The 27,631-nt window shown below is 41.7% G+C and overlaps 1 protein-coding gene across 7 annotated transcripts; it reads right to left on the bottom strand.

Moving 5' to 3' along the window:
- Window positions 1-55: 55 nt before the first annotated feature.
- Window positions 56-26,695, bottom strand: kdm4c (lysine (K)-specific demethylase 4C). 7 transcript variants are annotated; one of them, XM_086211363.1, is made up of 22 exons: window positions 26,450-26,695; window positions 24,312-24,478; window positions 23,187-23,362; window positions 22,649-22,763; window positions 21,460-21,653; window positions 18,818-18,867; window positions 18,357-18,460; window positions 17,936-18,073; window positions 17,539-17,732; window positions 16,512-16,753; window positions 14,344-16,370; window positions 14,132-14,243; window positions 12,770-12,957; window positions 11,532-11,775; window positions 9,786-9,862; window positions 9,241-9,296; window positions 8,985-9,093; window positions 4,910-5,104; window positions 3,641-3,811; window positions 2,145-2,264; window positions 1,307-1,399; window positions 56-1,196 (listed from the first exon to the last, which is right to left on the bottom strand). In XM_086211363.1, the coding sequence occupies exons 2-22, from the start codon at window positions 24,453-24,455 to the stop codon at window positions 1,029-1,031; spliced, it is 4,917 nt and encodes a 1,638-aa protein (XP_086067489.1). In that variant the 5' UTR covers window positions 24,456-24,478; window positions 26,450-26,695; the 3' UTR covers window positions 56-1,028. The 7 variants fall into 7 exon arrangements, with proteins under 7 accessions (XP_086067489.1, XP_086067492.1, XP_086067490.1 ...); XM_086211366.1 differs by having other exon boundaries at window positions 1,322-1,399; XM_086211364.1 differs by having other exon boundaries at window positions 3,641-3,808.
- Window positions 26,696-27,631: the final 936 nt, after the last annotated feature.

The raw sequence follows: 27,631 nt of genomic DNA, 5'->3' as shown, positions 1-27,631 counted from the left end.
CAACTGCACACCATCATTTTCCCAGCAGGAATTTCAAATTAATGACAATGAAAAAAAACAAACATAATTTTTTTTTATTGTTTTCCTTACAGCAGTTAGCAATAGTTTAACTATAGCAAGCAAAAATAAATACAAATTTAAATAATTTCAACAATGTGTTTTCATTCAACAGAGCAACAGTAGCATTTCACGTTAATTGGGCACAGAATGCAACACGCAGGCTTCCTTTCTGGATCAGTTACCTCAGGAAGTGATCAGCACGTCGTCAGATTTTTTTCTTTTTCATTATATATGCATCAATGCACATTTTCAATGTCCAATTTAGAAAATTACACTATGAACATCATTTGTTGCGACTACGGATGAAAGAGAGGAAGCCGTTGTGGTGGACTTGGACTTGGCCCAGCAGAAGCAGTTAAGAGACAGTGTTTAACATGCGGGGAGAAACAGTAAGACATGAGGGAAATACTACAAGCAAGGTGCATAAATATTCAAAATTAAAAGGGGAAAGAACAGACCCCCTCCCTCCTCCCAAGAAAAGAAAAAGAACCTACCATAGGCAAGCTATTTAGAAAAACTTCACTTTTTTAATTTTTTCATGTAAAAAGAAAAAGAAAAGTTGTGATTTACTTCAAAAAGGTGACATGACAAGTCACAGTTGTTGTTTTATTTTTTTTCCCTGACGGATGTGAAAGCGCTAGGCAACTGAGGCAGCAATGCCCTCTATTAACCGGTTCGGTTAAGTCCAGCTGTCCAATCACAACTCTTCTCGTCTCACATCCAACAATCACTGGTGTTTATTTACAAGCACGCGTTTCACCCAAATCTTACTTTCCCTGCTCACTCTGGTCTGGTCACAGAGAAGTTGTCTGGGAAATAGTTGCAGTAAAAAAAAAAAAAAAAAACACCCTTCAAAAAAAACAAAAAACAATCACACACTCACACACACACACAACCTCCTGTCTAATTCCATGGTTAACTCAGTGCATTCATTTGTCACTGATCTCTCGCTCTCTCTCTCCATGACTTCATTTCCCTTTGTGGCTGCGTTGCTCCCATGTGCTTTTGATGGTTGTACGGAGGCCTGACAGCGCCACAAAGTCTTTCTGGAACCGTGAATTGGGGGTTCTCTGTCGTTTCCTCTCTCCTTGCGTGGTAAAGAAAGCGTCCTGAAAACGCATGCTGGAGGCCTGGGACTGAAAGGGGGGGGGGGGGGGGGGGTACATGATGGTAAATTTTAAAGGGCTTCAGGTTAGAGGAGAATTTCAAGCTTTCATATCTTCTGGCTGTTCATTCTAATACTTACAAGTCGACGCTTCACCTTTTTAGGCAGGTCTTCATCTAAAGTATAGACGTCTTCCCTCTTGGCCAGCACCTGAGACCCATCCTCAAACTCCACCTGGGGCACAGTCAAACACAGACATTCCTAATGACAGACTCCATATTGTCAGTTATTGATGACTAACTTTATGTATTTTTCAAAAGTACTCAAACATTATCGACTGTCCTCGAAGTCCTGAAACAATTTCATATTTCAACTTCAACCGTTTTTTGAAAGAAATCTTACGTGTGCGCGTCACAGATGCATTTGTGCATAGCTAATGGTCGACGCCCAGCTCTACTAAATAAAGCTGTAAGTGGAAGCTACATGACTCTTAGCTTAGTGAATATTTCAGTGAGTTTGAATAATGCAGATTGTCACCTCCTTATCTTCATCTCTAGCTCGCTCTCCCCATCCCCTCTTTTCTCTTCCCATCAGCCATCACTCTGTTAGGAGCTTCTGCGTCCTATGTATTTATCTTTTCATCCTCCCATCATCTTTCATCACATCTGCACTCTTCTTATTTAACTGCTGTGACTTCAGCACTTCCCTCCCGTTTCTCTCTCAGCGTCTGGTGTGTTTCTCTAAGCCTCCAGCTATTCACGCAACAGACCCGCGGACCCCGACGACGTCAGCGCAGTCACGCTGGTGCTGATGCCGAGGGAGTTCGCCAAGTTTACTGCCGTCTGGCTTTGATGTTTATTCAGTATTCTTATGAAAAAAAAAAGATTCAATCTGTGTTACTGGGTCATGTGTTCATCTCCCCCTCGCGCGTTTACTGTGATGTCACGGAGGTGGATGTCTGCGGTAGGAGAGGATGTACCTGGTACATGTAGGAGACGTTGGAGCCCAGGTATTTGGCACCATAGAAGAGCCCGTCAGGCCACTTCACCTGAACGGCTTCCCCAACTTCAGGAGGACCCACGTTTACACAATCTCGGCTCTAAACATACAAGAGAGGAATGGTTGACGACCACGTCGATTTCCTGATCAGTCACTGACACTCATCAACTAATCAATCCATAACAAGATCCAAATTTAATATGTGGTGTCTTTCAGTCATTAAAAAAAAAAAAAAAAATTTTACTTCATAGGCAGTTACTGATTCAAACAGCAGGATTCACACACTCGTCACGGCATCACCGCTGTGACACACAAACACACGCTACTCTTCCAGTGCTGTGCAACCTTAGATCTCCCATGCAGACAACCTGTTTGAACAAATAAATAGTTGACAGTCGCGAGGTTTTCTACTGTATAACAGAGTAGGAACAAAAACACCAGCACCAGGTCTCACTTTGACAAGATCTCCTGCGTCTCTGCCTATAATTGATCAAAGGGAAGAAAGGGAAACCGCTTGTCAGGTTTATCAGCCGACCTCCCACCTCAGTAGAGCGGACAGCTGGTCTACTGGTTCGCGTTCACAAATAGCAACATGTCAGCAAGTACTCGTCAGTCTGCAGCGGCCCGCGGAGAATACCCCCTCAAATGCTATTGATTTCTTATTTTTCCAACTGCTTGAGGTGAGAAAGGATTTGGGAGTCAAAATCTGTCTCATCAGTTCATGAGGAATTCTAGGTTGGCGCTGGAGTGTGTTTAGATGTTGCCAAATCAACAGAATAAAAAACAGCCGTTTAGCAAGTTTTCAGACTAAAAAGTGCTTCTTTTTTTTTTTTTTTAGAGCATTTGATTGGCGTTGAGATTTAATGAAGGTCATGGTGAGACTTTTTTCCAGGTGTGTGTTTTTCTGTAGTCAGTGGTTGAATTAAAAAAAAACAAAAAACGACCTGCAAAAGGACAAACCTTTAACAAAATGTACAAGTTGTGCTGCAAAAGAACTCGCAGCACATGTGTTTTTAGAAGAGTTTGGAAGTACAATGAGAGTTAAACAAAAAACAAAAAAACAATGAAATACATAGTTTGGTGAGGCCATTTGTACAATCTGGTTCCTTTTAGGCTTCGCTCCATCACTTTGTGAATGGCCACACATCAATGTGATGGAGCAGCAAAGTGAAATATCTCCCGAGACTGAAAGATGAACAATATACTGCAAAAACCGTGAGTTCGAAGCGGCTGGTCTGGTGTGTGTAGAGGCGTCAGTGGTGATTTGAGAGAAATAGACCTGGTGTACTAGTACTGTAGTAGTAGGAGGCCGTCAGAGGTCTGACGCTTGCTGCCTCGTACGTATGATGACCATTTGAGGACTAAATTATCCCTGACAGAAGACTGAAAGCATTTTGACTTTTCTAGTATCCGTTATGATCTGATCCGCCAGGGAGGTGACCTCTGAAGTGTGAGTCTAATTAAACACCTCCTCACCACGATATCCTCGGGGTAGGTATCATTGGAGAAGGATCCGTCATCAAACATGACCTCGTAGAACATCTGGGAGGTGATCTGGGTGACCTTGGAGCTGTAATAGCGCAGGTTCTTATGCTTGGAGATCACCGTCTGGCCCAGAGAGATGGAGGCTTGGCATGCTCGCTGCTTCTGGTACAGACAGAGCAATTAGAAGTGAATAAAAATGAACACGGCAGCATGTCAAGCTAAAATCCTCTGCACCGCTACATCATTATCTGGCAAGTGATTTAGAATACTATTTGAATTTAAAGGGTCTGCTGAGCTTACGATCTCTAGTGATATCCAACAATGCAGCAGTTTTGTTGTTGCCAAAACAAAAGAGAATGGGATTTCTGGTGCTCACGGAGCTAAAAATGGTACAGTAAGTCCTCAAGAGATGGTTAGCAGAGTTCCTTCTAGATATTTACACGATTCCTGTAGAACATGCAGCTGGCAAGGGACTTGTTAGCCGATTTGTACTGAAGCCTAAAGTGTGAGTGTGTAGTCATGCACTTAAGTTCAGAAAACAAGTCCCTCTGAAATTTCAATGCAAGTTTGAATTTCAAAATTTCAATATAGCCGAATGCAGCCCACCCCGAAACAGGTTGATACTGTCAACGTTTGTAAAATGATTTTATCAACCGCCTCTGAGCTGCCCTGCAGTTAAATAACAGGCCCCCGTAAAAGCATGATTTATACTCACTCAGTTGAACTCTGACAAACAAAGGTGACGAATGAAACTGCAAATGAAATACAGTGAAATCTGATAGCAAACAAGAAGCTGCGCGCAGGTTCAACGCCGACAAGCTTAGAGTCACGGGTGAGTAACGTAAAAATAACAAAATATATCTACATATGTTTAAAAAAGCACTGAAAGGCATGTCTTTGGATTTCATGAGATCTCAGCAGTTATGTCAGTCATCCACACACAATAAACACCTTGCACAAGAAACACTTTCAACAAAAGGAAAGAGAAAATATCTGCATTGCTTGATAACACTTAATATTTTACATAAAATAACCCTTTAAATACAAATATCTGAAAATAATATGCCATTTTTTTCCAGCAAGAACGATGAAATGAGGATGAAATGAATAATCCTGTTTGCATTCCTTCATTAACTGATTGCAGCACTGTTGTATCCACCAACACTTAAATCCTGACCAACATTCATACGTCCGTTCTTGCTGAGCTCAGCACAACTTCGCTCCAAGCAGCTGGGTGTGAACACCTGTCCTAGAACTTACAGCTGAGGAACTCCGTGACTGGTGTCTATGGCAGGTGATTGACACCACATATGGCCAGTCATCAGGCTCCATGATTACACCGGCAGCATGGGCACAGGTCACATGAAAGGAGGTGGGACACCGGCCACATGAGCACTGGATACACGCGCCTGCCTGCCGCTTCCCGGCGCAGCGCTTACGACAATAGATGCACTTCTGTAAACACATACAGACGAGAGCAGACTGTCAACACCAAAGACAGACCGGCTGAGTTCTTTCAGGACAAGGCTGGCTTTATCCTGTTTTTACAATCACCGATAATATCGACTCGGTTATTGGATACCGCGGTGTAAATGCTGAAGAATAAGGAGGCGAGGGAGAGACTCCAGCTGGAATAGCCGAGTCAAACCTGCTATTTCCCTGCTACGAAACGAGGAAACCCTCAAGTAACATCAATCACATGACATCATCGCAGGTTTCCACAACAAATCAGTGCTGCAATGTCTATGTTGTGGTATCCCCCCCCACCCCCGTTGAGGTTGGTGAGTAGTAAACAACAGCACAGTAGATGGTGCAATACACATCTGACTATCCCTCAGGTTTCCAGCACCAAACAGCCCATCAAGTCTGTTCCCTTCACCGTGGCGTCTCACCTTCCTCTCCACAAACTCTCTTCTCGCCCGCTAAGGGGGGGGGGGGTGACGACATTCCTCCCATTATAACCCCACTCGTTCCCCATTTCTCTCTCGTCTCTCTCGCATGCCTCCCATCTCACTCTATATCCTTCACTCTCCTAATAAAAACACCCATCTACGCTCTCTTGTCCGCTTCACTTCCCTGCCCCGTCCTCCTCTGTCTTGAGGTGCTGTTTCACATCTCTTTGAAAGTAATTTATTCATTAAATTAATTCTGGGGAATCCATACTGAAATATCTGTGTATGTTGACAGTAATCTATCCATCTACAAGCTCGCCTGTATGTGCCTCGGTGGTTAATGAGCTCAAGTGGGATTTCTAACGAGCCCTTGAAAAAGGACTTGATGACCCGTGAGCTGGTTGCAGCCACTGAAATACCTCTACATGAGAACCTAAAATACTATCTAAATCACTATTATATTTCTTTAAAAAGAGAACAACAGCTGATCTAATTACTCAAGCTAGACAGCACTGATTCAAATTTTACCTCTCCAACAGGCCTGGCTTTGCCTTCACAATTATCAGCTTAGCCTTCTTAATTCACAAATCAGCTGAGGATCAGGAGTATTGTGTACAGGAAAACTCAGAAAAGTCCTCTTTTCTTCTTGTAATGAAACCCAAACAGCAATGTGAATGCTTAATGTAAGAAGAAAAAAAAAAAAAGGAAGAGTGAAAATTCTCAAACTTTATCCCATCTTTTCCATTAATGAAGCCCCGATTGCTTCGTGACTCTTATTTCTGAACGAAGGAGGAGAGAGAGACTTTCACTCAGAGCTTTCTCGGTGACTAAGTTGGCCTACATTTCAAAAAGCCTTTTCCCATACCACCTCTATTATGGACAGCAGTGTGCTGATGAACTGGCTCGACTGTCCACCTATTGAGGCCAGCATGACAAGATTGTGACTGGCATGCAACCCCATCCTCTGTGTGTGTGTGTGTGTATATATACAGTGTATTGCAGGGGGGGGAGGGTAAATCAGTATAACAGTGATTGGTGGGGGAAAAAAATGTATATGAGAAAATAAAGCAGTGTGAGAACATTAACACAGGTTAATGCTTTAATGTGCATGTTTGAGTCTAACCCACTTCTTTCCAAGCTCGGGCCTTCTCCAGGGTGTATTTGGGTGCCTGTGTTGAGCCATGCGTTAAGAACATTCCCACAGTAAATTATGAATGTGTACGTGTGCACGCCTGTGTGCCAATGTATTGTGTGATGGTAAATTATGAATGTGCCTGGCTGCTGCAGGGGCAATGGGTCCAACGCAAGCTTCAAAACACATGGCTCATGGGGGAGGAATGAAGAAAGATGCAACAGCCGAAAAACTCACTCAGTTAAAGCATCAAATAACATAAAGTCTGTTCCTACTTTTAACTGAAACATATATATTTCCATGGAATTGGAAATATTTAAAGGAACAGGACAACTTTTGGGGTTATTTGTTATCTCACCTGAGTGAGACAGACAAGAAGATAGAGCCCCTTCTCTGCTCTGTGGGTACAGTAAAGAGCCAAGACCCACACAAACTGGCTGGCTGCCAGTTAGCTTAGCGCACTGAATGGTGGTGGATGGGCAGGTTAGCATACCTCTCTTGCTAAGAATCCATGGTGAGCAGCAGCAGTCAGTCTTCTTGTCCTAAAATGTTTTGAGAAAAGTGTTTTTGATGCCTTTTTACTAAGGTTAGCCAACACTTGCCACCCACAACCATTCATGGTACAAAGCTAACCAGGGGCAGCTGGTCTCAGGTCTCCACTGCACACACAGGCGAGAGAAAGGTATCTACAGTATGTTCCTGTCTAGCTCTGTACAGGATGACAAATAAACATATTTCCTAAACAGTTGGTGTTTTCCTTTAAGGTGCAACATCTGTGATAGAAAGCACAGTATTAAATCCAACACTACACAGTGTTTCATGTTATACCTTAAAGAGAGGAACATCTGTTTTGCTATCAACTGTCTAAAGCATCAATGTATCTGCACGTTAATTAGTTTAAAACTGACAGCAGCGGGCAAAAACGCGTCATCACGTGGTATGTGTGTGTGTGTGTGTACAAGTTGCCGTCATAGAAACACATTATGTTTGTCATCCAAAACAAACGCACAACAGTATAGAGGTGTGTATTGTTCTCAACAAATCTGTTGTCTTGTGGGTTGTCTGAAATGATACAATCAGTGGTGGCAAAATCAAGTGCAACATGAACACAATTCTCCAGCTATAAGAAGCACTAGCACTCTATTGTCACAAGCTTTCAATGTATGGCCAATGATTGCATTTCCAGTCCGAAAAACAACTTCCAATATGTTGAGATTTTGGCCCGTGGATGTGGAAACTGACTTTGTGGTTTGTGCTGTCATATCCAAATGAGCTTAATTTCAATGTGGTGTGAATAGATATGAACCATATCCCTGCAAATACCCTGTGGGTAATGTCACTGTGTCCACAAAGTTAGCGTGCGAGTCGGTGACAGTGCAGATCCCTAGAAAATATTTTCGGGCAAGCACTCTCACTCCTTAGCAGCGGGCTATGACATTGATGTTTTCAAGATTAGACTTCCATACAATCACGTTAGTTACACTTAAGCATCGTGTTAGACTGTGAGGTGATTTCATTATTCTTCCCATCATATTCATATCAACAAAGGTGGAGTAAATATTATAAGCCTTCTGCATACAGCAATATAAATCAAAAGCCTCTCAAAAGTGAACATTAAAACCTTCACAGAGGACTATTGCAAGGTTGGTAGACTGCCTTCCATTAGCTAGGTGGACCTGAAAGATCAGCAGTGTCACTGTTCAGTCCAATACAGATAGAATTCCAGCTTTTCAAGTCAATGACAGCTCTTAAAATGTACGCTAAGGACAGAAAAGTGATAAACAGATGTGGAAGTAGATTTTGTTTCAAGGGGCTTTTATCTTACATGCTTTCTAAAGAGCTGCAGCTTCTCTCTTATGAGCCATACTGACACAATAATGGAAGCTGGAAATGGACAGGCAGGGTTCATCTTTGTTATCCATCTTGTGTCCAACACTTTACTTTGTGCTGAGCTATCACGGTGCCTGCAGCACACAGCTAACTACAGTGGCAACATGTCAGGTCTGCTGAGACACACTCCAGCTCTCTCATTAAGCAAACACACACGTACCAGATGCACAGATGCCTTCATACTCCCACACACACACCCACACACACACAGGCAGAGAGACATACACCCACACGTGTATGGACAAACATCTGCACACACAAACACCCACTCCCACCCACCAGTGCTTAATTATCTAGCTTTGATTGCGGGCATGTTCATCTCACATCGTTAATTAGAACTGTGAACACTTCATTAATTAGACCAAGCCCGTCCTCAAGGACCTGGGGAATTCCAGCACTGCATCTGTGTGTGTGTCCTCACCAGTTTATACCGCTGCATGGGGATCATACTGGTGTCAATGGGACCCCTCTTGGCTTCATTGATGAACCTTGCCTCAGGCAGGGCTACTGCGCACATGATGTGGGCCCATCTACACACACACACACACACACACACACACACACACACACACACAAATGCATTAGCATGAGGAAGACCCTCAGATATTTCATTTGTCTGTGCTCTGGGGATCATAGATGAGTTTGCAGTGCTAATCACAGAACAAAGCTTTTCTCACTTGTCATTTTGGGTTTTCTTCAGAGCCCCGCCTCTTAGGTTACACAGACCGCATTCCTGGGAAGACATTGGGAGAGATAAGTGAGCAAAATAAGGATTTTTCATTCAGCTGCTTTTATCAACTGTACTCTGTCATATTTTCTATCACGCTCACGCGCACTCAGACAAATTCTTTTTAAAGAAGATTCATTTGAAGGGTTTACCTAGTAAAGTGTTCTTTCGGCATTAAATGCACTTTCACAGTGATTCAATTTTCATTTTCTTCCAGCATTGTCTCCTCATAATTACTGCCAGATAGTACATAACAAGTGTGAACATCTTTGAGAGGAGCAGTGATGATTATGACAAACACTTCCTGGACTATGATCACCATGCCTTTACTAACAATTTCATAATAGCTCTTGCATATTTTGGGGTGCTCGCAGGAACGTCTAAAAAAAAAAAAAAATTCAGGCTTTTCTTGAGAGAAAATAAAACTTGAATCAAACTTAACGATCAATCGCAAGTCAATTTGTTGAGAGTCAAAAAACTGATCAGTGTTCTTACGGCTGTAAAGTTTCCCTCTGTGCAGCGATCACATGACCACTGTTCGCTGACGTCATCTGCAGCAACACCGTAGCAACCTGAGAGAAGGGGGGAATGTTAAGAATGGAAAATATAAATACATGTGAGATCATTTTGAACTTTTGGGCTATAATTTAACCTGGTGTGTGGTATCAGAGAAAGAAAACAACCCTGACAGCAAATGATAGGACAATTGGTAGTTACAAAACAAACAACGGAAGACAGAGCCACATCCTCATTGTTTCCACGGACAGAAAACAAGGTTCTGCAGACTATGTGGAAACTCTATGGTATCTGTGTCTACGGGAATGTTGGCGTCGGTACACAAAACAATGCTGGAGGAGGAAGAAAGGCTGTATATCTATGCTTTCTTGTTTATAATTGCATCTGATCTGTTTGTGTCCTCTCCTACACATCAAAGTACGCCTTTTGCGACAACCCCCTGCTGCAGCCATGCTAGATTTACGCATCACGCTGCTTCGCCCTTTGTAACCCATACGCCATTGCTGACAGGCACAGCAACACATAAGTAGTGTGAAAATAACAGCCACTTTGTCAGTAATATTTTCTTCAGTTGGGTTTTTTGCTGTGGGATTGAAGAACAAATGTTTGACGGTGATCTCTAAAATGTAAAAACACTTGGAATATAGAGACAAATGAAACTCTAGTGAAAGCAAGCAGTTGGTCAAGATCCATGTTCTAGGGGGCTGTAGACACATAAGCTGGGAGGGTTACTGGGACCACTAAGTGTGTACCTGCGTGTGTGTCTCTGTTCTATTCGTCATCTATCCATCACCAAACCAAACATAAAATCCAAACTCACTTCTCTTTCCTTTCCTGGGTTCAAATAACAGTGCAGACGGAAAACAACATCAACTGGTACTTATTGTTCTGTCTCAAAACCAAACTTGTGGCTTTTTCATCAGTGTCAAATGATATAGACTTCATCTCCGATTCCCACTCAATGGCTACACACACACACACACACACACACACACACACAAACACAAAACTTCACATTTATGTAAAACCTACCCTTCATACACACAACATATATAACACCTAACGACTATGGAGTAAAACATGAGGTGAGATCAACGCTCGTGGAAAAACAGCAATGTCATTTTAAAACTGGCAACAGGACAGAGCCTGAGAATTAATGTTTTGGGACTCAACACACAGAAGCGTGTATGCGTGTGTGTGTGTGTGTACATGTCCAGGGTAGGCAGACAGAGGAGATATTGGAAGAAAGTGTGTGGATTAGGGAAGAAATCTAGGGCTGTTAGAATGCGTGAATGAATGATTTAGACAACGCACTAAGTGTTGCATCTACTGGTATGGAGAAGCTCTGGAGGTCTTTTAGAGTGTGTGTGAGGGCTTGTTGCACCATCTTGGGCTTTTGGAAAGGAAGTGTATGTGGTGAAGACAGAGCATGCACCCTCATTCGGCTGACGAAGGAAATAAAATACTCCAAACCACGGAGAAGTGGGGGGGGGGGGGCACAGGGGAGGGGGTGGAACATTTAGATGAAGTGAGTCAGGACTTAAACCCACTGACCCTCTTACAAATACATCAGAGAGACAAGCACAACATGTAGAAACAAACCATGTGGCTCAGTGTGGTGGGGGGTAAATGCACGCTATGAAGTTTTGAAACTATAAACTATACTTTTTAAATCAACCTCTCTCACACAGGCACTCACATGGACTCTTCCTTATTCATACGTACTTGCGTGGACCTGCAGGCAGCAGCCCTGGCAGTAGAGCAGAGGGGAGATGCCGTCTTCCTGCAGTAGAGGGTTAGTGGGAGTTGGAGGACAGTTCTGCTCCCGATAAGAGAAGCAGATCTCTGGGACCAGGGGCTTGGTTCTCCTCAGACCTCGGTGGGGATATGCGGAGACTTCCTGAGAAGATGGTGATTTAGGTGTCTCCATAGCTATATTAGGCCTATTGTCCTCTGGTTTGTCTTCAGCCTATGGGAGGGAATTATTTGATTGTGATTTTCATGTTCTTCTTAAGCTCCATTCTGACAGGATTAATATCGGGGGGTGTTAATAATATATTTCTCCATGTCATGAAATTTTCACTCTGGACATCCTTCTAGCCTGTGGCAAATTACAGGAGCGGCTTCACCAACGAGACAATGATAAACTGAGGGGAACCACGCAACCTTCTTCATTGGTGGGATTAGTAATCAAATTAAAAATAATACTGTTACCAGTGATTATTTAGATGTCCCTCAATCATTAAAACTGAATAACAAACTACACAAATGTTTATTTCTGGATGTGGAGGCAATGTTCTTTTTTGCTGTGACAGCCCATTTGATACATTTGCAGGATCAGAGTCTTGTAAATTCTTCTCCCAGAATTGAATGAGTTTGCTCATGTCAACAAGTGATTTAAAGGGTTAGCAAAATTATTTTCTCTTTTGTGCATGTTTCACAGTAGGCTGATGAAACTCACTGACAGTAAATACTCAGTAATATTATACTTGTCATTTGGGGTCAAAGCTTGGATATGCCTCTACAGAGTTGAATTTAAATTCAAGAAGCACAAATAAATAATAGGGTCTTCGCCTGAAGTACCTTCTGGCTCAGGCCCTATTTTATCAAAAACAGTAGACAGGAGGTGTAATTATTACTGGGGGGTAAAGGAAATTACAAACAGATGTGCTTAAGACCAGATTAAATTCACTAGCTAGCATACATAATATTGTGATCGTCCTTCTTCCCAAGCAAAATACGTCCACTTATAAAGGAGTTCTAGGAACAGAAACATTGGTTCCTAGTGAATGTGATGTGCTAATATTGATTCCATCAATGGTTCAGTGAATAAAGATGCAGAAGAGTGATTTATTTAAGGTGTGTTGATGCTTAAGTCTGTTATCTCCTTGTAATACATGTACTCACAAATACAAGCATGTACCTATTTACTAGTCAAACATTTCAGCTGAACTCCCTCTCACCTGATAATAGGGCATGAAGAGAGCACATACAGCACAGTATGGCAGCATGGTGGCAGCATGAGCGTTGTACTCCCTCTCTGCTGTGAAGCAGCTCTTCCTGTTCTGCCACAGGTAGATGAGAGGCTTCGCCCACGCTTCCATTTCTGGCTCCTCCTCCTCCTCCTCTGCCAGGCTTGCTTCAGGGGGCTCTAAGTGAAGACAGAATAGAGCCTTTAACCTAACAATCTCTTATTCACCGAGTGTCCAGTGTGATGACTCACACTCAATACCCAGAAGTAATCTCTCGTCTGCTGGTGTGTTAATTAAGTCTATTCTGAATCTGAAACAATAGCTATCAAAAACATAGCTGCATCAGTCTGACAACAGACTTCCGCGGTATTAAATGGACTTGCAGCTAAAGTCAGATCTCATCCATCTAGAGTGGTGACAATTTTCTGTGGTGACATGAATAATATTTCCAATGAATGGGAATCTGTCTTTTCATAAAATTACCTAGAATGATTAAGAGCTCTCATCATCATGAAACGGGCTTCTCAAAGCCATGGTCATTTCATGGTAATTTCTTAGTGATAAACAACTAAAATGGCTGCTGAATTATTCATCCTCCTACACAACCACCGGAGATGAAGAATTTGACTGTGTGTGTGCATACGTGCATTCATAGTCATTAATTGGGGGCGGTGCTGCTGCTGCCCCCCCCCCCCCCCCCCCCACACACACACACACACACACACCAACCACTGGTAAACCCATGAAAACAAATTGAGTATCCATCGCTAGGTCATTTCACTGTGGTAGGCTTGAGACTTAAATCTTTTTGGTTTATGTGCACATTGACGTCAGAAGAATAATTTGAAAGAGATATAAAATGTGAAAAATGAAGGAGGGAAGGGGGGCTGCAGAGTGGAATGGTTCAGTGGTTGTTACAAAAAAGCTACACGGTGAGAATGTTACTTTAAAAGTTTGTTTGTTTTTTTAAACTGTATTAAGACAACAATGACATGTATGTGGAATCAGAGGTGATTTCCTACTACCTTAACAAACATTTTAAAATGTTGAACTGTAATGAATGTTGAACAGTGGGGTTTTGGTCGTCAAACCAAACTCGTCTATAAAAAATGTTATGACAACTGTATTCTGCTTCATTGCGATTCAACCACCGTAAGTCCAGGGATCATAGTTTCTGGCTTGGTGCCACTCACTATGCAACACAAACCATAACAGGAAATGTCTTGGTGCTTTTATTAAAATAAACATGGATCTTGGCTTACAGAATGTTCCCGTGTCACCATCTTTCAAAGGCTAATCCTTGGCGATACCTTTCAGCAAACTGTGTGTATGTGTGTGTTTAAATATGCCCACCATCGTCACTGGCAGCCTGCTGTTTGACAGCCGTGGGTACAGCTCTAGCAGTAGGTTTCCTGAGTGGGTGACGCCAGCTCTTAGTTGTCCTCTTGACTGACAGGACAGGGTACTGACAAGAACAGGCATCATTGGAGGATATTAGGGTGAAAATCATTTATGTGTGGATTGGAGTAGAAAAGAATGAAGGCATTTTTGTATCAAACACTCACAGCACAAACCTCCCCAGGTTCCAGGCCTGATTCATCACACTCGTAGTTACTTGTATCGTTTTCTTCCTCCTCATCAGATGACTCACTACTGCTCTCCCTCTTGACGATGCTTCGCTGCGCTGCCTCTTCACCATCAGACCCCCCTTCTTCCATATCGGACACCTCATCCGGTTCTCCTACTCTCATTACAAGAGGTGTCACAGCAGAATCAGTGTGCAGACTCTCTTCCGTCTCTTTCCGTCTACCAAGCTCCCTGCACAGAGAAAGGGCCTCAGCCCCATCTGTTTCCCCTCTGTGGAGCTCATAATCTCCACAAAGCCCCAGATGCTCAGTTGCACCGACTGAAACTAATGAGGTAGGCTCAAGCTGGGCCCAGGTGAGAGGCCCAGCTTCCTCCTCTTGGTTCACTGACTCACGGAGGTCTTGTTCTGGGTCGTCCAGGTCTGTGACCTCTTTGCACTGTGGTTCAGTCCACATCGTGTACGGTAGGGGGTCATGGGTGAAGTCAGACGGGAGTTCTGGGTTGAGGCTCTGGATGAGTACTGCAGGACTCTGGGAATTTAAGTTTTTCCAAATGCTGCTGGAGAAAGGTTTGGGCTCCATGTATGGGTTCTGGGGTGTACAGTGTGAAAGGGAGTATGTACTGAGCTGTAGTGCTGATTGGCTGGCATTCTGAGTGCGCACTAGAGGTGAAGGGGGCTGGGGATTATTGTTTGAAGAAGCAGTCAATGGAGAGCCAGCACCGCTTAGGCTGAATGCTATGTCTCTTTGAGCTGGCTCCTTGGAGTTATCATTACTTACTAACTCCGTTAAGCTGGACTGCTGCTTTGTTTGAGCAGCAATATTCCCAGCAAGCTGGCAAGAGGAGACATCACTCAGTCCAGAATTTAGATTTTCCAGCTTTGTGTGATCCTTTTCTACAGCAATTTCTGGCATTATTAGAATTTCATGGACACCACCAGATGTTATTTTCTGCATTGTATTGCTAGATAAATGAGCCACATTACGTTCTAAGCTTGACGCTGCTGCTGCTGCTGCTGCTTCACAGTTATATGGAGGATCTAAATGCCAGTTGTTGGCATCTTCAACACAAAGAGATTCTTTTGACATCATTAAGTCAGTCCCTGCCTCTTCCTGTTTGAATTCATGCGAGGATGGGGAGCCAGCTGGCGTTTCCCGCTGGAGCACAGGTGCAACCCGGTGAGAGGATGTTCTAGATTTTGGGACGTCAGAAAGCCCAATATCAGCAGGGGTGAGGGAGGGCATCTCTTGGGTCAGTACAGGTGGCAAAGAGCAGATTCCAATCTTATCTGCTGGCTCAGGAGTGAGGTGTGGCATATCCCCTGCATTCATCTGGAGCAGAGGAGGGAAAATATTTTCCTCAGTGTTGCTGTTGTCCAAATTGCAATTGCGGCCTGAAGAGGAAGCACACGATGTGCAACTATCCCCCTCTACTGGCTCTGGTTTTAGATCATAAAGTGCTTCTGTAGTGATGTGTGGATTGATATGTTTTGGATCAACTGTGTCCGTTTTCTGTGGTTTAGCAGCATTGTTAATGATATTCCTAGTTCCTGTGTCCGTGCTGCTGGTAAAGTTTGGTCTTAGGCTTAAAGAGTTTTCTCTACACAAGGAGCTTGATGTCTGAGCATCACAATCAAGAGGACATGAAGCCATGTCAGTCTCAACAGAAGAGTCTTTTGTGTGGGAAGATGAGCTGAGTTTGGTGGCCCTGATAGAGCAGTCCTGAGAAAGAGAGAGGTCTTGTGGTTCAGGAGAGCCATGCACTGGCTCATCAGTTCCTGTATGCATCTGGGAAGTCTTGGGCCAATGTCTGAATCCCTCAGGAGTCCTGCTCTTGACCCCTGACCCTGAGAGAGTGACCGTCTCAGCCTTCAAGTCTTTCTTCACTGGACGGGCAGTGGAGGTACAGGAACTGGACTGAGAGTTTTTAGGTTCCAGATCAGAAAAGCCCAAACTGTTTCCCTCTACCCGATTTACCTTGACCACGCACATCTGTCTGCAAGGACCTGTAGATGATTAGGGTATGGTTACAAAGAGTAATCTACCACCAAGTACATATGAAATCTAAAATATTTCCTTAGATGAAATGCATTCTGAAAATAAATGAACATAAGCACCCAGTCAAAGCGACTCGTTCAGTCTCTTACCAGAGAGCTGAGCAGAGATCTGGTTCTGGTTGTGCTTTGACTCCACTTCCCTTCCTTCCTTTTTCTCTTCTGTGTCCTTTTCTCCCCTGCAGGCTGTTGCAGCAACAGACCTTCGCACCTTGGGCCCAGATGGACCGCTCAGGCTTTTTCTCTTGCTGCTGCTCAGAGCTGCGTTGCCATCAAGGTCAACGGGCTCCTCTGTTGTTCTGAGACGCTTAGAGCGCATTCGAGAGTGGGTGCCGCTGTGGAAAAGGATAAAAATGGGAAAAAAAACAGCTGAAATTCAAAAGCCTGGTTAACACAATGCAAAGCAATGAAAGCAGTGAGTGGAAGCTTGTGAATGTAGATGGGCGGGCGTTTGACTTCTCAGATGCCACTTAATTCTGGTGACATATATCATGTCACAAGCCAATAAACCCAGGCCACCAGCATAAGCACAGAGTCTTCATTAGCATTGATGAGGAGCAGAATTAGCTATGAATATAATGCCTTATCACTGTGGAGTGATATACTGCGAGGAAGTATTTTTATTAAGTGCAAATCAGCTCATGAACAGGTTGTAATTCACTCACCAACTCAGCAGGTTTCCCTCAAGGGGGAGCTGTCCTTTCATTGCCAGGCTTTTTTTTTTTTTTTTTTCTGTCAGACATGCTAATCAGCCATTGCCTTGAGGATAGAAAAGTGACTAAAGCTCCATTCTCCCCCATAAATAAGTGGATTTTTGATTTACACTTCTTTCTTTTTTTGCACAGAATAAACAAAAACATGTTTATGCTTGAGGAAGACCCGCACTAGTTGTTTCTACCCATTTAGTCATCCTGGAAAACTAACCAGATGCTAGCTTTGTCTTATATTTAGGACATAGTAGTGAAACTTTACTCTTGGAAAAAAACATCCAAGAATGTGAAATCTTATGAATCTTAAATAAATATCAGCTGCAACTGACATTTCCTTCAAAGATTCTTCCCTGCGTCACAGTTAACAAATAAAATAACATTGAATAAGAATAAAAAAAAAAACAAAAAACCTTTTATTAGAGGATTTTGTCTTGCGGCGCCTCTGCAGCCAGCTCTGCAGCTCCGGTGTTGTACTCGGAGTGGCAAGTGTGTGGTCAACAGGTGCTGAATCTTTTCCAAGCATCCAATTAGCATAGCGGTCAGGCTGAAAACGCTTCACAAAGGGCTCCATGGAGATCTTGACCATGTCCTTACTACATGTGCACTACAGGAGGGAAAGAAAATGAAGGCAAGTATTACCTCTGCACACAGTGGCACTACCTTTTGAACCAGAATTACACTCAGTTTGTTCAATACTGTATGAACTGAACAAATAAACTGAAATCTATTGTTTTGTAAGTAATCAAAGACGTGGCTAGACATTTTTTTGCTGAAATTCTTATCAGACAGATGAATACCCAAAAATACCTGTGTGGCAATTTTGCCGTAGTCTATCCAGCGCACAGTGGCAAAGTTGGTTGACTCCGCACAGTTGAAGCCATGATTGAAGCCAGCATGGTAACCATACGGGAAGGTGATCATGAACTCTCCGGCTTCTTGAGTAATCTGAAAGTTTATGTTTTAGGAAGGAAAAATAATAAGCAAGAGAGAGAGAGAAAAAGATAAGAAAAACTGTTATGCGCCTTGAGTTTTCTTTTAATGACAAATGAAAGAAAAACAAACAAAAACATTTAAATAAGCCATTGAAGTTTCCTGCAATCAATCAAAATAAGCACGGCTAATGTTAGTGACAGGAAAAGCTGTTTTCACAAAGTTCATAAATAATGGGGAGTTTAAATGCAGGAAGAGGAGGACTGAGAGTAATTTTTCAAAGGGGTTGAGAGCCCACCTTATCAAAGGGAATGCCATACTTCTTCAGTATGGAGGGGGAGATTAAAGTCATCTTATGACGAAGAAAAGCCTCACATCCCTTGAAGCTATTGGGAAAGAAACCTGAGAAAAAACACACACACATACAATTAACAGAGACTTACCCGGTCAAAAAAACTAACTCAAAAGTTTTTTGTTTGTTTGTTTTTTTGTTTTTTTTACTGGTTGCCACATTCTTTTATTTCATTGGTGCACTTCCTGATTATTTTATTCATTTTTTAAAGAATAAATTCATTTCTTTATTCATACAGAATTTAATATTGCACAAAATTTATCTTCAAATTTATGCCTTGTTCTTTGTTGTTTAATGCAGAGCTAAATTCAGTATGCTGAAACTAACTGGTATTTAATAATTATTTAATCACTTCCCCCACCTTCATTCGTATCAGAACACAAAGAGAATACAAAATAGTCTTTTACCTGTAGCCAGACGCTCCAGTCTCTTCCCATGCTCAGGGGGGATGGCATACCTGTTATACAACAGAGAGATATGGAGCAAACAGAATTACTTCTGACTGTGGATGTGAAATTCTGAACATGGATTGTTCATTATGCCTTCAGTGTAGTGAAGTGTGTACTGATGGAGACAGGAAACTTTTCAAGAGGAGCATTTACAATTTCAAGACTGCCATCAAGTGGTGGGTGAAGGAATAACTGCCCACGTTATGAACCTTAAAGTACTGGTAATATTGTAATTTCGACATTACAGCAAAGGACTCCCTAAGCTTATGGAGATGTTTACATTTTTTTTTTGGTCAAAACTCACATCACCTGTTTGCCTAATTTGTGGCCAGGAAGATATTTCCAGTCTACTTTCTTTAATTTTTGTAATATTTAGAAACCTTGTCACAAGTTTTGTCTCTGGCTGGCAAAGAATACCTGTCACAGAATGTTATTTTAACCTCATTCTGCATTTCCATGTGCCACAATGCTGACACAATCTAAATTTAAACTATTCCCAATGTTCCTGATGACACCCCGCAAGTGCAGCGGAATTCCCTTCAGTTTTGACCAAACAGCACATTTGAATTGCACCATCCACTCGTACGTCTGTGGTATTTCCATCAACTAATCACCCGTCAGCTTAACAGAGCAGGGAGAGACGGGGGAGAGGGAGAGACAACCTCAGGTAAACATGACATGGGAAGTTGGTGGTGTAAGGGATTAAGAGGAGGTGAGAGAGCTGCATCTTTAAGCTGCTCCCATCCAGGGATGAGATGTCAGAATAGCAGGCAGATGAAAAGAGGGTACTGTACGTGTGTTTGTGCATGTGTATGCAAGATGATGAAGGTATGTGCATGGGTATGGGTACTTGGCACATGACACTATGCTTTGTAAATGTGTGTGTGTGTGTCTGTCTTGCTTTGACACTGATCCCTATGGGGTTGGAGGGCTCACTGCACTAATGAGCACAATTCCCTCCAGGGCAACAGGGAAGAAGTGGAGCTAGCCGAGCAGACAAAGAAATAGAAAAAAATGAAACTTTTCATCTACCTGCTTATTTTTCTCTTCTCTCACTTAATCTTAATCTTTTCAACAGCTTCCCTTTCATCCTAATGAAGCAGTTTAAACAAATACCAATTTTACCAACGCAACTGCCTCCTTGTAGCCATTTATTTACTAAAAGACATCTCACCTCTCATTCAAGGTCAGAAACAAACTGTTGTGTTATCATTAATAGCATTGACTGACTTGATTAGATCTCGCACTGAGGGCAGGAAACTCAGGCGCAAGCTTACAACAACAAAAAAAGCTATTATCCTTTCAATGCTGCTCTACTCAAATCCATTTAAATCATGAAAAAGATCTTGTGGAGGAACATTACATACTTTGCTATGGATTTCAGAGGTCCCTTGTCATTTAAAAATGTAGTTCTGTTGTGAATGCAGAGCTTTCGTAAAAGAACAATGTGATGGAGTGGGTATCAGTCTGTGCATTCATAATCTACTGGGTCCCAGGACAAGAAACATCATTCTTTTACTCTGACCTCTTGCTCTCACTCAAGTAAACCCCAGATAATATGTAGCTTGACCAGGTTTTATAATATTTTACCAGGTCCTCTCTAGAGCATCTCATCTCATCTGAATGCCATGTAGCTCACTTAATAGTCCAGCCATCATCCGTCCTCGCCTTGCTCCACAAACCTTACAAATAGTCACTGGCTCCATCTGATGTTTTGCACCTATCAGCACCTACAACACAACACTAGCCAAGGAAACAGAAGACACTAAAATCATGCAAACTGTTTAATCTGCAATGGCTGGTCCCATGGCAGCTCCTTCTGAATGCCATGGCATCTTTTTTGTCTCTTCCACTACTTTTACAGCGAGCCATAGAATTGTCTAATCTAACATGAATGTAGAGCGCAAGGCCACGGGACAGGCATCCTGTACAATACCAGTGTCTTACTGAGTTCATTAGCGACACAACACAAAGAAAGTCACCACAATCCACCAATTATGTAATTTGGCTATAATTAACCAGCTGATGCTAAGCTAGCTAGCATGTCAGCATGACAAACAGAATGCAGCACAACTCAACAGGAAGTCATGGAGTCGAAAATAATCCAATCTAACTGCTACCTAAAGTTAGCAATTACAAGAGAATACACCTCAGTCTGCTAGCACTTTCAGCTGACAGGACTGGGTTTTGTTGATAAACTTCTCTCTCAAACTGATTCAATAAAAACTGAACATTACAATTCCCATGGGGGAGGGGGGGTCTATTATAGGGCGTTTGTATTATACTCAATAGGAAACCTGTCAGCAGTGATAATGTTTTAGCTAATTGGTGTGTCTGTGTTGTAGCGACGTATTATTCTGCAGTACAGTGTTATTTACTTCATTTCTGTATCCTAATATTGCGTTTGCTGTGTTGTGATGACAGATCTGTACACTTGTATCACATGCAAATGTGGTACTACAAGCCGAATCACAAAATCACAGACAGTATTACAATATGCTTGTGCTTTGTAGTTAGGGTGGTCTCACTCAGGATGTATTTTGTGATATTGCGGTGCTAGATTACATTATGAAGTACAAATGTTTCTGCTCCACACTAACCAGGACTTGGGCTCTCCAAAGTGGAGGTAGTTGATGCTGTACAGGTCCATATCCTCTGTGTGCCAAGAGAATGTGGTCTTCCACATGCCGAAGTACAGATATGGGGTGTTGACCCCCTGGATGGATACACCACAGTCCTCCTCAATAACATCCAAAATAGAGTTCAGGTGGCCTATGTTCCATTCCTCCACATCCTAGAAGATTAAAGACAAGGGTTAGAGATGTGCAATGCTGGGTAGAATGGCTTAAAGGGGTCAAATGTAGAACCTGCACATTGAATGGCATTTTCTAATCCAGTTAGTGCCAGCTATATAGAGCATTATATAACCCAAAGTTATGCCATCTGTCAAATCTTTCTCTCTGTGCTCCATTTAAACAATAAGTGGCATTGTGAGCATGTGACAGGCTGAACAACTCATTTTTTTTCCACACTGTAATAATGGATATAACAGAGCAACATGGGCAGTAACACATTCACTTTATTCAAGCTGGGGTGGTGAACGGCTGTCCACACGCTGCGCCACAGTAGTCTACTTTTTTCAGAGTGAGGAAAAAAATGGTTTGAATTCAGTAATATCTCTAGATATATCCCTGCTAAGGTTTCCAACTGAAGAAACAGTATTAGTTTTGGGTGTAACCAAGGTGCTAGTTTCACTGCATTCGTCCTCACCATGTGCTCAATTTGGGATCAGGAAATTAAATTATATCCAAGTTTCTATTTTAAATGCAAAAATCAAAAAATACAAACTGATTGAGAGGATTATTTTGGGCTAAAAATTCACATAACGTCACATGAATATGATGTCTACAGAAAAGCAGAATTTTAAAAAATGTTTTAAGTAAAAGTGACCTCATAACTTATTCACGGTGTGTTAAGTTTTGTTTTTTTGGCAAATGAATTAAACATGAAACATGACTGTAATGAGGTGGAGAGTCACCATTAAAAAGCAATATCATCTCCTAATATATAGAGTGTCACTGGATTAATACCGTGTGTGTAATGCTGACATGACAGCTATAACACATTTCTTAAATATCAAAGTTATTGATTGGTGTATCGTGACACCCTTAAAAGTAAAGTAAAAAAAAAAAAAAAAGTCACCATTAACTGTCATTGCCAGACGGCACAATTCTGCCCGTAAAGGAATAAGAAAACAAACAACAAGAGAGGAGCTCAAAGGCAATCTACCTCATCATAGAGACTGCCGCTGACATCAGCACCATATATGGGGGAGACAAATGTGAGGTTCTTCCAGTACTTCCTTTCCAGATCCTCGTAGTTCAGGTAGCGAGGTGTACAGTACCTGTGGAGGACAGACAATTTGTGACTGTGAAATGGAAAAATAATAAACAGGCGATCACATTATTCCTTTCAGACATTTTGCAGGCAACAAATCATCTTCCAGAAGAAACATTTGTTGAAAATGTAGCCATTATGTCAATTCTCAGCTCTAATTTTTAAGAGTGGCTTTGCAATATCCACTGAAAGTCTGGCTCAGGTGTGGAGAAAGTGACTGGATGACATACAAAATGTTGGAAAACTTCCAGTTCTCTCTGATGATGATTTGTTATTTTCTGGGAAAGAGAATTCAGCTAGCTGCTAAAAGCTTCCAGAGCTCTTGGGTATTCTCTTTCAACTGAGCAGAGCTCATCTGAACTGATAACATTCATGTGTTGTTTCAGCAAGTATTTCGTTTTAGTTCTCAAATCCTAAATTGTACACTCACATGTCACTGTTAGCGAGTCGCCTGAACTCCTGCACACTGAGAGGCTTCTTCTGAATGTTGTATTGAGTGAAGAGCCCTGACTGGCCGGCCACCATCTGCTGGATGGGAGCGTCAATCATCAGATCATCTATGTCGTCATAGGTACGACGAGGCTTCCAGCCTTTCGGAGGAATCACCTGAGAGACAAAAAGAGAGGAGTAAGATTACTGCTTAAAATAACACGGGCATTGTGCCTGGATGTCTCAAGGGGAGGGACACACCAATCTAGTGAAATTATTTCAACTCTCAAGTCATTCTCGAATCTCTCCTTTACATGTCAACCTGCATCCTGTTGTTGTTTTTAATAAAAATCTGTTTCCTCTACCTGTGAAGGTGTGAGCTGAGTCTATTTTAACAGTCTCCCTCTTCCGCCCACATGTTCACTCACACACTCTGGCTCCCTGGCACAAGACCCAGTTTTCATTTGATTTTTTTTTTTTTTCTCCCCCTTGACTTTCAGTCAATAAATGTTATAATAGCTTACATCTGACTTGTGTTGCCTCCTGTCTTGTGTTGTGGCTTTCTGGGCAGGTTTAATACAATATGGACTCATCCAGATTATTGACTGTTTTGGTCCGTTGCCCAACTCCAGTATGTGTGCAGCAACTTTATACTACGAGGCTATTCCACTCTGTTTCCTGAAGCTATGGAGGAGGTGAAGAAATTGGTGAAATTTGGTTTGTCAAAAGGTCATTCAAATTGACAGAGGCACTAATTCATGTCCAAGATGTTAGAGGTACTGGCTGTAAAGTACCAGATTTCTTCTTTTAGAGAGCCAGGAGGCATTCAAGCACTTCCACCTACTTTTACAGCTATTGAGTACCTATTACCTTAAAACTGATAAGGCGAGGGATGAGGGTGTACTCCTCCTGCTTTTTGTTATCAGGAAACTGTTGAGAGTCACATTGGGTTCAGGAAGTTGAGGAAGGCTATACACGTCAATTTAACTACGTTCTTTGTAAAGCGCTTCTCTGTGTAATAAAGGCTTTTTTTTCTCCAAGATCTCAAAAACCCTCTCCCAGTAAGCACCTTCTGGAGTTCTTCTAGGCCATGAATATTGACTCTGAGTTTGAAATTATTCCCTACCTTAGCCAGCCCAGCACGGTGTGCCCCCTGAGACTCCATATACACCAGGTACTGGTTGAAGTCCTTGAACTCCTCCATGGTGGGCCTGAAGGTCATAATCTTGCAGGTGGGGTTAGCAGGGGTGAACACCTCTGCTCCCGCCATCCTGCCACCTCAGCTGATGTAACCTGGGAAAAACACATGCAAATAATATGTTTGCATCAATTAAATTAATCAGGTGGGCTTATTTAAATGTATTTGTTTATTAAAAACACACACAGCCAGTGAGTCCAGCACACAACAGCCACAAACAACAACAACTTCATCGCCACAGGAAATTAAATGATCTAACATGAGGGCTTTGCAGTTGATTACATTAAAAAAATGAACAAAAGGAGTACTGCTCTATGATTACTGCATGCTAAGAATTGTGAGGATTTTCTTTGAGTGCAAAATTTTCATCGCAAAATAAACAGGAAAACATAAAATAAGCAGTTAACAGAAAAATCTATTCAGATGGTGCTTAAGAGATTCAGATACTCACAGTTACAGATACTGTAATAGTATTTTATGCTTGTTAGTGATCCAACACGTATGCTTGTGAGAACATATTGTTCTCTTGGTGTCTATTCTCTCTTCCATGAATTTTTCATTGTTCTTTTAAGATATCACTCACCTAATAGTTGCTAATTATTTTTGGAATTTGAGTGTATTTATGTCAGAAATAAAAATGAACTTAAATAATAAATAAACAAATACAAATAATGCATGAAGAAAATAAACAGAAATCATTCCAATACTGGCAAAATCAACTGCTCATTTTAGCAGGTTTTTTTTTGCGAGATTTTTGGCACTTGCAATTGATTGCCTCACACATTAAAGTATCTGTAATATTGTCTCACTGGTGTTGCAGATAACTTATAAGGGAACTGTCTTTATTTTATTATTATTTTGTTAATATCTACAAATCTCTTACAGACATTAAACTCTGTAGACCAACTGTGCATGCAAAGGACTAAGAGACAAGTCGTTTTTGTTTTCACCACCAGGTGGAGGTAGAGATTCAAAAACATGTCGATTTAATGTCTTGATCCTTGCTGATGCCAACAACCCTTTTCAGATTTTTGTCCCATCCACCCATCCCACTCCCAACTCTTGATTTACTCGGCACCCAGACAAAGGATCACACAGGGCTGTGTGACTCTATTGTGATTTACAACATTATATTCATTCACTGCCTGTAAATCATATTATAATGGCGTGCAGGCTGATTATGTAACAGGCTATATAGCAAGCCAAAACAAGTTCTTATTTAAATCAGCTACAGTCTTTCTATACAATGTGTTGACATCGCTTGTCTTTGTCCAGACATGTTAACGATTATTTTTAAAATGTGGACCACCATGGTCGGGCTCATTAGACCTGTCAATGATTTACTAAGACCTGTTAACACAGAGAAGAAAATAAATATCAGCTGAATTATAACTTCGCTATAAATACTGAATGGAGGTCAGCGGTTTGGCTCATCTTTGTTGTCTGCTAAACCAGCTAACTAGCCTACGTTTTGTTGTGATGCCAAGTAATGGCTGAACAAATAGCGAAGCTAGGTAGCTCAGCTAACTAGCTAACTTATATTATACTTATTTCAAGGGTAGACTCGCATACAACTCTTTGGCTTGAATGTAATATTCATTGGACCCGACTTGACCGGCTCGGGATAGTAGTTAGGAAGGGTAAAACACAGCTAACTACTTAGCTAGACACCACATTAGCTTACTTCCCAATCCACTGGAGTCAGTGGGGTTTAAATGTCCCTCGCAAGGTGGCTGCATATAGGCCCACAACTAACATGCTATGTGACTTTGTCTGGCACTTCTGACTTAATGTCATAATTCTATGATGTGCACATTTTGTAATTTCTACTTAAGGGTAAATCGACGGACAATGACAGGCAGGCAACGCTAGATGCCTACTGGCACGAGCGTGCCAACTTATGTAGCTTACCAGGCTAACGGGTTAGCTGTTGATAGCTTGGCTTATTCTGCACGAGAGTCACGAAATGCACAACCCTTTAAAATTAACTGGTACAACGCTAGTTCCTATGCGCAATTCACATTGGTACAGAAAATATAGTTTCCATGCAATTAAACAGTGTTTACCTTGATTTAGAGAGACGGAGACGTGCTGTTGTTTATCCCCCTTCCTTGTTCTTCCAGCTGATTCACATGACAACTGCTCCGGTTGCTGCCGCTGCTTCGTGTCTAGGAAGGGAACCACGTTCAGGACGGCTTCGGCTCCGGTTATATGCCGTCGTGAAGGCGTGCTAACGCGCACATATGGGGACAACCGAGGAGAAAGGTTGGCGGTGGGGTGACAGGACTATCCATGCGCTGTGAGATCCGCGAATCTGAAGGAGATTAAAGGGAACAGAGTCACCGGCGACGGAAGAACCTGGAATATTCATTACAGAAAGAGTTTACATCTGTGGTGGAATGAACTAAGTATTTTCACTCAAATTCTGTACTTAAGTACAATTTTGATGTTTTTTTGTGTTGTTTTTTTTTTTTTACTTGAGTGTCTTTATTTTTACAGAAGTTTCACCTCACTAAATTTCAGGATGTATTTTACTTTTTACTCCACAACGTAAACCTGAACCCATCTGGTACTAGTTACTTTAAAAAGAAATATTTTTAATGAGACATACAAGGAAAACTTCTCCCATACTCTCCAGAAGAGTTTTATGACTTTTATCAATAACTTATCTATAACTTCTGGATGCTTTTCAAGTTTTCAATCAGTCAGTCAATCAGACTTCATTTGTATCATTTCATAGAAAGAGACACCAACTGCCTCCACGCAAATATCATGATAGATATGTAATAATAATGATGAAATGATACATCAACCAACAGAAGAGAGTAAAATTTATAAATACATAGTTAATAATTAGATAAATGAAGTTGAAAATAGATTAAAGAGGGAGGTTCTCAGGTTCCTTTCTTTAAAAAAACATAAATACTTTTAAATGTTCTTGGGTCTTCATGCAGGCTGTTCCAAGGGTGACCATGAGCTTTGGAAAGTTTTGATGTTTATGCACTATCATATATATATATATATATATATATATATATATATATATATATATCATGGAAAGCATGTATGACTTATCAACATTTATAGTCATGTCATTCTGGATGACGAAATTAAGCAGAATGTCCCTTCATGAAAAAAAATGTAAAAAACAATATATGATATTCGTCTATTATGTAGTCAGTCAGATGGTAGTGCAAACTTTGCAAACAAAATTCTTCCTTCGTCAGTCGTGTAGTTAGTCATCAAAT

Source organism: Aulostomus chinensis, chromosome 8, assembly GCF_037954235.1.
Source record: "Aulostomus chinensis isolate RoL2024-O1b breed Wild chromosome 8, RoL_Achi_v1.0, whole genome shotgun sequence".
Lineage (NCBI taxonomy): Eukaryota > Metazoa > Chordata > Actinopteri > Syngnathiformes > Aulostomidae > Aulostomus > Aulostomus chinensis.
This window is presented reverse-complemented; position numbering and strand designations above follow the sequence as displayed.